Source organism: Macaca thibetana, chromosome 4 (assembly GCF_024542745.1).
Source record: "Macaca thibetana thibetana isolate TM-01 chromosome 4, ASM2454274v1, whole genome shotgun sequence".
NCBI lineage: Eukaryota > Metazoa > Chordata > Mammalia > Primates > Cercopithecidae > Macaca > Macaca thibetana.
This window is the reverse complement of record NC_065581.1, coordinates 97697740-97712189: the sequence shown is the minus strand read 5'-3', so window position 1 is coordinate 97712189 and position 14450 is coordinate 97697740. Positions and strand designations below refer to the sequence as shown.

The following is a 14450-nucleotide window of genomic DNA, read 5'->3' as shown; positions in this document are numbered from 1 at the left end:
ATTATTGTGTATATAAAGATACACACCAGATTCTCTTTTTATTCAATCAATATCTTTTAAAGATCTATTTTTGTACCAGTTACTATGTTAGAGATTGTAGGTACAAAGGCAAGTGAGGCTCAGTTCTTACTTTCAATAAGCCGATGGGGGAAAACAAGTAAATCACTATTAATAGTATAGCAGTGCCTATTTTGCATGTTATTGTAAAGTTCTAATTAAGTATCTTCTGCATTACCTGATGTTTATAGATCTTTAATGTGAATGAATTTTAACAGTATGCTCTAAAATTACCCAACCTTGATTTTAACCTAATTCTACATTGGTCTTAAAGTGTCCAAATCTTTAATTTCTTTAGTTTCCTCAGTTATAAACATGTATTATAATAATAATAATAATCTTTTTTACAGAATTTTCATTGGGACTAGATGATACAAAATTATATTTAATATTTCTATAGGTATAAAGTTTCACATAAATATAAATTTATTGTTACCCATAAACTCATACTTGAAATTTTATTTCTAATACACTATTTTTGAAATGAGTAAAAGTTTTGTATTTCTTACACTGTGTCCTTCTGCCAATATCTGTAATAAATCTGCAGTTTGATTTAACTCATTAGTAAGACAGAGTACTTAATGATTTTAATAGTTATCTCTGTCAGGCACAATGCTGTTGACTTCAAGATTGGAAAACTTAAGTTGCCTCAAACTGAGTTAAGGACTGAAGTATATTATCTTTCATAATAAAAGGTCCACAGGTAGAATAGGCCCTAATGATGGTTGAGTCTTCTGTTTAAAGATGTCATTCAAGGACCAGGAACTTTTCACCCATTTGCTCTGCTGACACTTGTGGATACTTCTCAAATGTTTTCATGATTTACTGTTTGCATTAAACAGAGCATGGGAAACACATCCCCACTTCTCCAGCCCAGAGCATGGACCATAGACCTTTTCTTCTGTCTAATTGGGCCGGTATTTGTCATGTGCCTCTGCCTTACCACAGCAGTTGTGAGGGGAATCCCATGAGCTGATTGACTTATGCCAATCAAAATTATCCCAGAGGATGTGGTCACTTTTTCTTGAGTCACATGAGGGAGAGATGCATGCTGAACAAGACTGGGTTTTGCAAAGAAGAGCGAGTGAGAGAGTAAGAGAGAGAGAAAGACATTGAAATGGATAAAATAAAATACAGTATATCTATCCAATGGAATATTATTAGACAATAAAAAGGAATGAAAGCATTGATGCATGCTAAAACTTAGATGAACTGTGAAACCATCATGGTAAATTAAAAAATCCAGTCACAAAAGACTGCATATTATATGATTTTATTTAATTGAAATTTACAGAATAGGCAAATCTGTAAGGAAAAGGTAGTGACTACTAATGGGTACAAGATTTCTTTTTGAGGTGGTAAAAATGTTCTAAAACTAGATTATGGTGATGGTTGTACAACTTTGGAAATATTTTAAAATTATTTAACTGTATACTGTAAATATTTAAATGAGTAAACTTTGTAATATAAATTATGTATCAATAAAGCTTCTAGAGTGAGAAGATTGGATGCTATCCCTTACTTGAGTTATGATATACTATTTTTCTTCTAGGTACATGGGACAGTGGGAGAACCTTGGTGGATTTGGGTAGAAGATCCTACAAATGATCATATTTATCATTCAGAGTATTTTCTAGCTCTAAAAAAACAAGTAAGTATATATATGTGAATATATCCTTATTATTTTGCCATTGTAAAAAAATTTATACTAACAGTTTCTGCTTTTATTTCTCTGTAATTTTATAGTACAATTAAAACTTTATTTTATGTTTTAGTTTTCTGTTAGTTTTAAAAGAATACAGTGATTAAATGTTATAGTACTGGTATATTCAATGTGATCATGGTTTAAGAAATTCAGTTACCAGTCATGTCCCACATAGTGACATTTCAGTGAACAACAGACCACATACACAACAACAGTACAATAGTGGTCCCTTAAGATTATAATACTGTATTTTCAACTACTTTTTCTAGGTTTAAATTTGTTTAGATAGCTACGTACCATTGTGTTATATAATTGCCTAAAATATTCAATACAGTAACATGCTGCATGGTCACATGCTGTATGAGAGCAATAGGCTATGCCATATAGCTTAGATGTTTAAGAGGCTATACCATCTGGCTTGTCTGCATACACTGTGACGTTCTTAAGACAAAATTGCCTAATGACACATTTTTCAGAATTATTCCTGTCATTAAGCAATGCGTTACTGGATAATCTTTACCATGGTTTAATCCATGGGTTCCAGAGGTGTGGAATATGAAAATAGGCAGGATAAATAATAATCTTAAGGGTCACATGCACAAAATACTGAATAGTATTGAATTAAAAGAGTGTTTCTTCTAAATTTCTTTATAAATCACAAGACAAAGACTCAATTTGATGGTATTTCTTTAACTGATTTAACTCATTTGTAATTTCTGTTTTTATCAAAGAGAAAGCAAGTTTCAGGTAAGAGTCTTGGGTAGGCAACAGTAGAATTTCAGAGCAGTGTTTTGTATTCATTGCTTTTGTCTTCTTGGTTACCTTCTATTTGTACCAAGTGATTCCAGTATTCCACTTTAGGTACTGATAGAACTTAACGAAAAATATTAAGTAAATAATACGGTAATTCAGTATGGTAAAAATCATGAAGTTATGTAATTGAATGAATGATGTTTGGGAAATTCAGGTAGTCAAATTGGTAACTTGTTAATACATGATGATATGCATATATAAATAATATAAATTGGGCATAAAATTTTACCTTCTATCCAGTATCCTCAGAAGGGCACCATGCACAAGTTTCTAAAGTTTCTGAATATTTCAGCTATTTAGAAATTCAAGATACTTTGTCTTTAGTATATCTTGTAGAGATACCACTATCTTAACAGTAGACTAATAAGGGCTTTATGCTATTAGAATATCCTTATTTATTTTTGACTTTATTTCATATTAGGTCATTAGCAAAGAAGCTCAACTACTGGTGTTTACAATCCCTATTTTTGAGCCTTTGCCTTCCCAATACTACATCCGAGCAGTGTCTGATAGATGGTTGGGTGCTGAGGCAGTATGTATTATCAACTTTCAGCATCTCATTCTACCAGAGAGACATCCTCCTCATACAGGTAACATGGTGAATGCTGATTTGAATCACTGATTTTTCCAAAATGGTTGTTTAATTAATGTTGAAAAATGTCTGCGCCTTATAAAGTTTTACTTATAATCATTATAACTTCCCTGTAACTCCCTTTTTATTTCATTTGTTATTAGTCATTTAATCTATGCTCTCTGTAAAACTTTTATTTTCTCCCTTGCATTTATTCCAGTTTACTTAAACTTATTTCTAGTATGTTAAATTAACTAACATACCAGTGAGTTATGGGGAATTTTCCCCCATCTTTTGTGTTTCTACACCAAAACCAAAAAGCTAATATTAAGGAATCATATTATGGTATCACTATGGAGTGGATTTCCATATACCTCAAGTGAGTTTGTGTCCTGCAAATAACATATACCCTTTATTTTAGTTTTATCCCTCTGCCCTAACATTATAAAGGGGTACATGGTAATCTTCAACATCATATAAGAGTGTTTTTCACTGTCATACCTTGTAAAAATCCATTTTAAATTTTGATGACATGAACAAATACCTTTTTATTTTGACTTAATATAGAAGCAGATTTTCAGGAATAAATGTTTACAATGATACTTTTAAGTGCCCTATGAAATACTCTATTTCAAAAAATCCTAAACTAATCTGTTAATTAACTAGCATAATAAGTTTCTTTTTCAGAATTCATAATTGATGAGTATTGATTTTAAGAGGGCCTTAATTTATAGAAAAATGAAAGTCCGTATTTTTTCTCATATGATTCTTCCAAAGAGAAACCCTTTGTCATTTTCAGAATAAAATATAGTCCTCACTACTTTTAATGAACTCATTATTTGGCAGTCCTTTGGGAATTGAAACAGGTCTTAACGTGACTTTAAACTTTGCCATTTTTGTCATATGTGTACCTTATTAATTATCTTAGCTTATTTTAAAGAGAGATACTTTATACTACAGCTTAATTCCACTTTGATATCTTGGCAGAACAGAACTAACAGGCTTGTCAACATAGAAAAATAATGAGATTGTAGTATCTAGTGATCTGCTCATTGAAGGGGATCTTTCTAGTCTTCTTTCATCAAATGTGCTTACATGTAATATTCAGGATCTCAGAATAAAATATATAAAAAATGTTTGGTGCTTTAATGTAAAATATAATCTTCAAACATCATTAATCTTTGAGCACAGCACTTGATCTTAATATGCATTAGCATTATCTTTCAATGTTCATTTAATCTTTTGCCTGCCAAATGACCAAGAACGTATCACCCTATTCCTATAATTAGCTGAGTTCTGACTACATTTTTAAAAACAATAAATGTACTACCATAACATCTCAGTTGATATTAGACATATACAAAGTAACCTCAATGATTCCAGGGTCTCTTTGAATATATAGTCATACCATTGAGCCCAAATGAGCCAAGAAAAATCTTCATCTTTCACTAATATAAAGCATCGTAATTTAACATCCTCTGTAAATATGCAATATGCACAGTTTATTTTTTTTTAGTCTTTTTAAGAACATATCTTAGCTTTGATTAGCATTATAAGCATTAACTTGCAATGCTTCCCCTCCTTCCTTCTCGATTTTTTATTCATTTTATTTTATTTGTGAGACGGAGTTTCACTCTTTCGCCCAGGCTGGAGTGAAGTGGCGCGATCTGGGCTCACTGCAAGTGAGCAGCACCCGCCGGGTTCAAGCGATTCTCCTGCCTCAGCCTCCCTAGTAGCTAGGATTACAGGTGCCTGCCACCGCGCCCAGCTAATTTTTGTATTTTTAGTAGAGACAGGGTTTCGCCATGTTGGCCAGGCTGTTCTCAAACTCCTCAGGTGATCCATCCGCCTCGGCCTTCCGAAGTGCTAGAATTACAGGCTTGAGCCACCGCGCCCGACCTCGATTTTTAGTGCTTCAGAAAATTTAAGAAACTTGCAGTTTCTTAAATAGAAAGTGTGTCATTAGCCCTCAGTTACCTATGTAATTAATTGAATAGAGCAGTAGGGAAAGGATAATTTTTTAAATTAACTTTTTGACTCTTAAATACATTTTTTAAGAAGAAAATTTGCCATACTTCCATTTTGAAACAGTACCGTGAACATGTGACTCAGGGTACAGACTACTATATTACCTTACAGATTATTTCTTCTTCTTGTTTAAATTTCAAATGACCGGATTTCTATTTCATGAAATAATCTTGAGAGTAAAGCAGCCTTCTGGTTTTCTAACGGATACTTTCTGGATTATGGAGAATATAAGGTCTGTCGAATTCAAGGGTGTATAACTGTTTCTCTAAATCATTTTATGTTTCTAATTCCCTAGGCCTCCCATCCACATAATAAGAAACAACTAAACCTAGTTTCTAGGTTTTCTCAGGGCAGTTTTTTTTTTACTCAGCTTTGTTTTAAAACTCCCACCCTATTTTCTACCTGGAATTACCCTAAATTCATTTTACTTTTCATTGACAACAATAGTTCACTCAACTACTCTTGCTTGGTCAGTGTCTAACAGAACAAAAGTAATTTGTTGTTAGTAACCATTTCAGTGTTGAAGTCTGCAAATGGTTTTAATTTTTTTGCCAATTGAGGCAGATTTAGGTTTGGTTCTGTAACATGCATATACTTGTTATTCAAATGAGTTTCCTGATTGGGAAAAAAGGATATAGCATTATAGTCGGCTTATATAGGGCACTCCCCCAGAAAAGCATCCAGTATGTGAATATGGTAAATATGATTATTTGCGTGACATATTTGTTGAAATGCCAGATCTGTAATGGGTATATGAGAATTTGTGTTAAGCTTTTTCTCCCCATGTAAGGAACTAAGTATTACTATATTCTTTACAATACAATATTCAGTATTGTGCATGTTTTTCAATTATTGTATAGCCATCCTGTTGGGTCTTTTCAGAATTACTGGATCTTCAGCCTTTACCAATCACAGCTTTGGGATGTAAAGCTTATGAAGCCCTGTACAACTTCAGCCACTTTAACCCTGTACAGACACAAATATTTCATACACTGTATCACACGGATTGTAATGTCCTACTTGGAGCACCTACTGGATCGGGAAAGACTGTTGCAGCTGAATTAGCCATTTTCAGAGTCTTCAACAAATACCCTACTTCAAAGGTCTGTTGAAAGAATCATATACCTACATTTAATTAGAAAAGATGTTCATAATCTCTAAACTAGACAGTTATAAATATATTAGCAGGGTCCAAAGAATAGATTTGTCAGTCTCAATGAATTTCCCAGGGGACCAGATCAGTACAGATACACCGTGAAGATATCATGGGTTTGGTTACATACTACCACAATATAGTGAATGTCACAATAAAGCAAGTCACACAAATTTTTTGGATTCCCAGTTCATATAAAAATTATGTTTATACTATACCATAGCCTATTAAGTGTGCAATAGCATGTTTAAAATATCTACATAGCTAAAATTGAAAATACTTTATTACTAAGAAATACTATCAATCATCTGAGCCTTTGGTGAGTCTTAATCTTTTTGCTAGTGAAGGGTTTTGCCTCAATGTCGATGGCTGCTGACTGATCATGGTTGTGGCTACTGAAGGTTGGAGTAGCTGTGGCCATTTCTTTAAATAAGACAACAATGAAGTTTGCCACATTGATTGACTCTTCCTTTCATGAAAAATTTTTCTGTAGCGTGTGATGCCGCCTGATAGCATTTTACCCACTATAGAACGTCTTTCAAAATGAGTCAACCCTCTCAAACCCTGCCACTGCTTTATGAACTAAGTTTATGTAATATTCTAAATCCTTATGGTAATTTCAGCAATGGCCTCAGTATCTTTGTCATCAGTAGATTCTATCGCAAGAAACACCTTTTCTTTGCTCATCCATGGAAGCAACTCCTCATCTGTTCATTTTATCATGAGATTGTAACAATTCAGTTATATCATCAGGCTCCACTTCTAATTCTAGTTCTCTTGCTGTTTCTACCACATCTGCAGTGCCTTTCTCTACTGAGGTCTTGAATCCCTCAGTCGTCCATGAAGGGTGGAATCAACTTCTTCCTAACTCCTGTTAATGTTGGTATTTTGATCTCCTCCCAAGAATCATGCATGTTCTTAATGGCATCTAGAATTGCGAATTCTTTCCAGAAGGTTTTCAACTTAACTCTGCCCAGGTCCATCAGAGGAATCACTATCTATGGTAGCTATAGTCTTATGAAACATATTTCTTAAGTAAAAAGATAGGAAAGCCAAAATTACCCCTAGATCCCTGGAGTGCAGAATAGGTCTTATGTTAGCAGGCATGAAAACAACATTCATCTCTTTGTACATCTCTGTCAAAGCTTTGGAGTGTGATTAGATGCATTGTCAATGAGCAGTCACATTTTGAAAGGAATCTTTTTTTCTAAGCAGTAGGTCTTAACAGTGGGCTTAAAATATTCAATAAACCATGCCCTTTAGTAGTAAATATGCTGTCATCCGGGCTTTGTTGTTCCATTTATAGAGCACAGACAGAGGTGATTTAGCATAATTCTTAAGGACGCTAGGGTTTTCGGAATGGTTAAATGAGCATTGGCTTCAAATTCAAGTCACCCGTTGCATTAGTCGCTAACAGAAAGTTAGCTTATCCTTTGAAGCTTTGAAGCCAGTCATTGACTTCTCTCTACCTGTGAAAGTCCTTGATGGCATCCTCTTCCAATATTAGGCTATATTGTATACATTAAAACTCTGTTGTTTATTGTAGCCACCTTCCTCAATTATCTTAGCTATATTTTCCAGATAACTTGCTGCAGCTTCTGTATCAGCACTTGCTACTTCACCTGGCACTTTATAGAGGTGACTTCTTTCTTTAAACATTGTGAAACAAGCTTCAAATTTTTCTTCTGGATTGTCCTCACCACTCTCAGCCTTCACAGAATTGAAGAGAATTTGGGGCTTGCTCTAGAGCAGGCTTTATGTTATGGAAATATCGTGGTTGATTTGATCTTCTATCTATACCTCTCAAACTTTCTCCATATCAGGAATAAAACTGTTTCACTTTCTTATTCTTCATGTGTTCAGTGAAGTAGCACTTTTCATTTCCTTCAAGAACTTGTCCTTTGCATTCAAAACTTGACTAACTCCTTGGTATTAAGAGGCCTGGCTTTTGGCCTATCTCAGCTTTCGGCATGCCCTCCTCCCTAAGCTTAATCATTTCTAGCTTTTGATTTAAAGTGAGAGACATGCAACTCTTCCTTTCACTTGAACATTTAGAGGCTATTGTAGGATTATTAATTGACCTAATTTCAATATTGTTGTGTCTTAGGGAAGAAGGAAGCCTGAGGAGAAGGAAAGAGATGGGGGAACAGCTGGTCAGTAGAGAAGTTAGAGCACACACACTTATAATTAAGTTTGTCATCTTATATGGTATAGTTCATGACACTACAAAACAATTACAATAACATCAAAGATCACTGACCACAGATCACCATAACCAATATAATAATACAGAAAAAGTTAGAAATATTGGTAGAATTACCAAAATGTAACAGAGGCATGAAGTGAGCACATACTGTTGGAAAAATCAGTAGAATTGCTATTGATAGAATTGCTCAATGTGGGGTTGCCACAAAACCTTCAATTTGTAAAAAACAATATCTGCAAAGTGCAGTAAAATGAGCTATACCTGTATTAGGATAATTTGCAGCAAGAAAATTTACCTTAAACTTTGTAGTCCTCCAGTTGAATTTCTAATGTATGCAGTGGCACACACACATCCTTTCCTCATTGTTAGATTTCTACAATTCGTAGATAATTTCACTGTGAGAAACCCACTTCATAGGTATAAACAATACAAAATAATTCATAATCAAATCTTTTCTATATGAAGAAAATACTAGTGCTTTAATGAATATAGTTTGATTATACATATTAAATATAGAGTAGCTTTTATATAAATTCTGCAAATGGCCATGATATTAATTAATATTAAATAACATTACAAGTCAAGTAAGTATTGCTTTAAAGCTTTCTTGAAGCATAATTTTTAACTCTTTCCTAATATTTATTATTTTAATAAAAATTATGTATATTTAAGGTATACAATGTGATGTTTTGATATACATTGTCAAGTGATTACTGCCATAAGCTAATTAACATACCTATCACTTCAAATAGTTATCTTTTTTGTGGTGAGAACACATAAAATCTATTCTCTTAGCAGATTTCAAGTATATAATGCAGTACTATTAACTATGATCACGATGCTGTATATTAGGTGCCTAGTACTTATTCATTCGTCATAAATGAAACTTTATACCTGTTGACCAGTAATCTCCTCATTCCCCCTTCCTCACCCCTGGTAACCAATATCCTACTCTTTCCTTCTATGAATCCAACTTTTAAAAATTCATGTGTAAGTGAAATTATGCAGTATTTTTCTATGTCTGGCATATTTCACTTAGCATAATGTCCCCAGGGCTCATCTATATTGTTGAAAAGGCTGATTTCATTCTTCTTTAAAGCTGAATATTTCATTGTGTGTGTGTATATATATATCACATATATATACATATATATGTATATATTACAATTTCTTTATCTATCTTGAAACACTTAGATTGTTTCCATATCTGGGCTATTCTAAGTAAAGCTGCAATGAACATGGGAGTGCAGATATCTCTTTAAGATACTGATCTCATTTCCTTTGGATATATACCCAAAAGTGGGATTTCTGGATAGTTCTATGCTTAATTTTTAAAGAACCTCGAAATTGTCTTCCATAATGGCTACACAATTTACATTACCACCAATCATGTACAGTAACAGTTACCTTTTCTCCACATCCTCACCTACATGTGTTCTTTGTTTTTTGTTTTCTTTTTTTTTGTTTGTTTTTTGAGGAGATGGGGTCTCGCTGTGTTGCCCAGACTGGCCTTGAACTTCTGGGCTCAAGTGATCCTCCTGCCTCAGCCTCCTGAGTAGCTGGGACTACAGGTTTGTGCCACATGCCCAGCTGTCTTTTGTCTTTTGATAATAGCCATTTTAACAGGTGTAAATGGATGTCTTATTGTGAGTTTAGTTTTCATTTCCTTGATGATTAGTTATGAAGAGCACCTTTTCATGTATCCAGTGGCCATTTGTGTGTTTTCTTTTGAAAAAAAATGTATTCAGATCTTTTGCCCACTTTTAATTGAATTATTTGTGTTTATCTGCTATCGAGTTGTGTAAGTTTCTATTTTGGATTGTAACCTTTTATCAGATACTTAGTCTCTGCTTATCCTCAGGTGATACATTCCAAAACCCTGATGGATGCCTGCAACCTGATAGTATTTAACCAAATTGAGTAGGGGGAAGGGAGAGATAAGGAGAGAATTGTTAAAGGATGCAACATTACAGCTGGGTAGAATGAATAAATTCTGGTGTTGTACACGACTGTAGAAGGACTGTAGTTAACAATAATATATAATATGGTTTCACATAGCTAGAAGAAGGATGTTGAAGGTTCCCACCACAAAGAAATGATAAATGTTTGAGATGATGGATAGGCTAATTACCCTGATCTGATCACTATACATTATATGTATCAAAACATCACTGTGTGTCCCATAAATATGTGCAATTATTATGTGTCAAGTAAAAACAAATAAAAAGTAAAAAAAGAAATGGTATAGTAGTACAGTACTATGTCCTTTATAAATATATACTTAAGAAAAATGTATTAAAATTTTAAAACCACATTTTCATTCATGTTTTTCGCCCACAAATTTAATACCTTTTCCATCTTAACTAAGTGCTTATCATGTACTGTGGCCATAATTTTTGCACTTTAAGGTGCAACATCAAAATTGGCACAAATTTCTTTTTTCTTTCTTTTTTTTTTTTTTTTTTTTCTTTTTTTGAGATGAAATTTTGCTCTTGTTGCCCAGGCTGGAGTGCAATGTCCCAATCTCAGCTCACTGCAACCTCCGCCTCCTGGATTCAACTGATTCTTCTGCCTCAGCCTCCCAAGTAGCTGGGATTAAAGGCATGCGCCACCACACCCAGCTAATCTTTGTATTTTTTTAGTAGAGACGGGGTTTCTCCATGTTGATCAGGCTAGTCTGAAACTCCTGACCTTAGGTGATCCACCCGCCTTGACCTCCCAAAGTGCTGGGATTACAGGCCTGAGCAACTGCACCCAGCCTGGCACCAATTTGTTATGATTTCCTTCTTATGATTTCACGGATAGAATGTTCTTACCATAGGTCTTAGCAGTCTCAACATATGATTTTTTTTTTCTTTTATTAAGTCAAGAACTTTCATCTTTTCACTTGAAACACCTTGCCTTTCTCTGGCAAATCCGAATTGCCAGCATCACTACTCTTGTGCTTTGGGGCCATGACTAAGTAATGTAAGGGTTACTTGAACAAAAGCACTGTGATACTGCCACAGTCTTTCTAGTAAACAAGACAATTACTAAGTGACTAATGGCTGGGGAGTGGCTACAGCCTGAATACTCTGGACAAGGGGATGATTCATGTTGCAGGCTGAATTGAATGGGACAGGTAAGATTCCATCATGCTACTTGGAAGGGTACATAATTTAAAACTTATGAATTATTTCTAGAATTTTTCATTTAACATTTTTGGGCCACAGTTGACTACAAGTAATTGGAAGCATGGAAAGGGAAGGCACTAAGACAGAACTAATGTATATGGTTTGCAAATATTTTCTTTCATTTTGTCGTTTCTTTCATTTCACATTGTCTCTCTGTTGATTTTATTTATTTTTTTTTATTTTCTGTGCAGAAGCTTTTTAGTTTGTTGTATACCTATTTGTTTATTTTTGCTTTTGATTCCATGTCCCAAAAATCATTGCCAAGACCAACATTGAGGAGCTTTTTCCTTATGTTTTCTTGTAAGAATTTTGTCATTTTAGATCTTACGTTTAATTATTTAATCCATTGTGAGTTAATTTTTGTATATGGTATATGGCAGTAGTACTTTTACTTGTGAATATACAGTCTTCCCAACATCATTTATTGAAGAGAATATCTTTTCCTTATTGTATGTATGCTTCAGGCCCTTGTTGAAGATTGGTTGACCTTGTATGTGTGGGTTGATTTCTGGGCTCTCTTTTCTGTTCCACTGGTGTGTATGCCTCTTTTAATATCAGGTCCATACTTCCATACTTTTATGATTACTGTAGCTTTGTAATATAATTTGAAACCAGGATGTGATGCCTCTGACTGGTTTTCTTTCTTAAAATTGCTTTGGCTATTCAAGGTCTTTGTGCTTCCTTGTGAATTTTAGGATTTTTTTTTTTTTTCTGTTTCTGTGAAAAATGTCATTGGAATTCTGATAAGGATTGCATTTAAACTGAAGATTACTTTGGGTTGTATGACCATGTCTACAATATTAATTATTCCAGTCCGTGAACATGGGATATCTTCTCATTTATTTGTATTTTCTTGTTTCTCTTCAATGTTTTATAGTTTTCAGTGTACGGATTTTTTTACATCTTTAGTTAAATTTATTCCTAAGTACTTTACTCTTTTTGATGCTGTTGTAAGTGGGACTGTCTTCTTCTTGATTTGTTTTTTTGTTGTTGTTGTTTTTTTTTGATAATTTGCTAATAGTATATATTCTACTGGTTTATATATGTTGACTTTGTGTCCTTCAACCATATTGAATTTGTTTATTAATTCTAACAGTTTTTTATGTAGTATTTAGAGTTTTCTTGTTCTTAATTTTGTGAGTAAATCACACTAAAATAGAAACATTTACAGAGATGTTGTGTTGGAATTATGGGCTAGTTTCTTCATCATTTATGATTTCAGAAATGTTTTAACATCCCCTTGTAGTGTTTCCTAATTAGTGGCTTTTCTTCCATACTTAACCCTAAGTTTTCCTACTTTTCAGTCTCTCTAATATGTGCTTATTGATCTCTAGAGACATGTTAATGTAACAGTAGAGCTTTACTCTAAATTAGAAACATAAAGGGAATAAATTTTGTATAGGTTTGGATTACTATAGACCAGCTTTTATTTATTTTTTTGAAACCTAAAGTGTACTAGTAGCATCTTCATAAAATCTGCATTAAAATTTAAACAATAGTTTATTTCTCTTCAAAGCTTCAACATCAGTACATTTATTCATGAGTTACATGCAACTCAAATAAATATTAATCATAATAATAGAAAAAAATTATTTTCATCAGAACCCTAATTTTCTCTATAATGTATTATAATTTTTTTATTTGTTTATATTATGTAGAATATAATTTCATAGTAAAATGCCTAAGGAAAATACCTCTGATACTTTTTTAAAAGTAATTTAAATTCATCTATGTTAATATTTTTTATGAATGGAATGTTTGTGATGTGTTACATTTCTGTCTTATTTTGGATAAATGTAGTTTAAGTTAATGACTTTTTCCCATTGATTTAAAAATTTGGGTGTTCAGAATTGAAAGATACGTTTTAAAACCACACTGTCATATTTTGACAAATTTTTTGGAGTTTACTTTTATTTGAAAATGCTATCACTATTTTCATAAGAGTATTTTTGGCTATTCTCCCCTTTTTAGGCGGTATATATTGCACCCCTAAAAGCCCTAGTACGTGAAAGAATGGATGATTGGAAAGTTAGAATAGAAGAAAAACTTGGTAAAAAGTAAGTTCTTACTTTCACTCAAAGATATGCTTTGAATTGACTAAAAGGACCAGGAAACAAGAGTTGAATAAAACTGTTGAATGGTTTTACAGTGATTTTCATAGTCTTTTATTTAACTGCTGAATGGCTTTGCAATGATTTTCATAGTCTTTTATTTTAAGATATGTACCTACTATTAAAATATCAATATTCTCATTGTTTTAAGATTGAAGATGAAATCTATGTGAGTACTTTTATTTGGCAGGATAACTTTTTCAAAATATTTTCATTCTAAAACAAAACAAAAATAAGTTCTGTGTCTCTGTTTTTTTCATATTATGCAGAGTAGCTTCCAGAAACTGCTTGGAAGGCATTTTGCATGTAAATTATTTAAGAAAAAGCAGAAGTTCTTTGAAAAATATGATGTGGGGTTTTTTTCATTAATAATTTAATGTACTACAGGGTTATTCATTGCAGTATTATTTTTAATAGCAAAAGATTACAGAGAAATGAATTTCCAATAGAGCATCAGTAAGTAAATTATAGTACATCACACAATATAAAATATTGTATTACTCTGTAGGAAAAAAAAAACTAAATGAGTTATTTTTATGTGGAAAGAATGATCTCCAAAGATAATGTAAAACAAAAAAAAAAAAAAATTAAAGTATCCTAGCCTATGTTTTTGCAAAATGATAAAGAATATGA

The 14450-nt window shown here is 33.0% G+C and overlaps 1 protein-coding gene across 9 annotated transcripts in view; it reads left to right on the top strand.

Moving 5' to 3' along the window:
- ASCC3 (activating signal cointegrator 1 complex subunit 3) overlaps positions 1-14450 on the top strand; it is a 372407-nt gene that overhangs the window by 240247 nt on the left and 117710 nt on the right. For all 9 annotated transcript variants that reach the window (XM_050786660.1, XM_050786663.1, XM_050786659.1 and 6 more), the window contains 4 exons: positions 1610-1708; positions 2997-3165; positions 6057-6277; positions 13678-13763. In XM_050786660.1, the coding sequence (XP_050642617.1) occupies positions 1610-1708; positions 2997-3165; positions 6057-6277; positions 13678-13763 (575 nt within the window). The remainder of the gene's footprint in view (positions 1-1609; positions 1709-2996; positions 3166-6056; positions 6278-13677; positions 13764-14450) is intronic.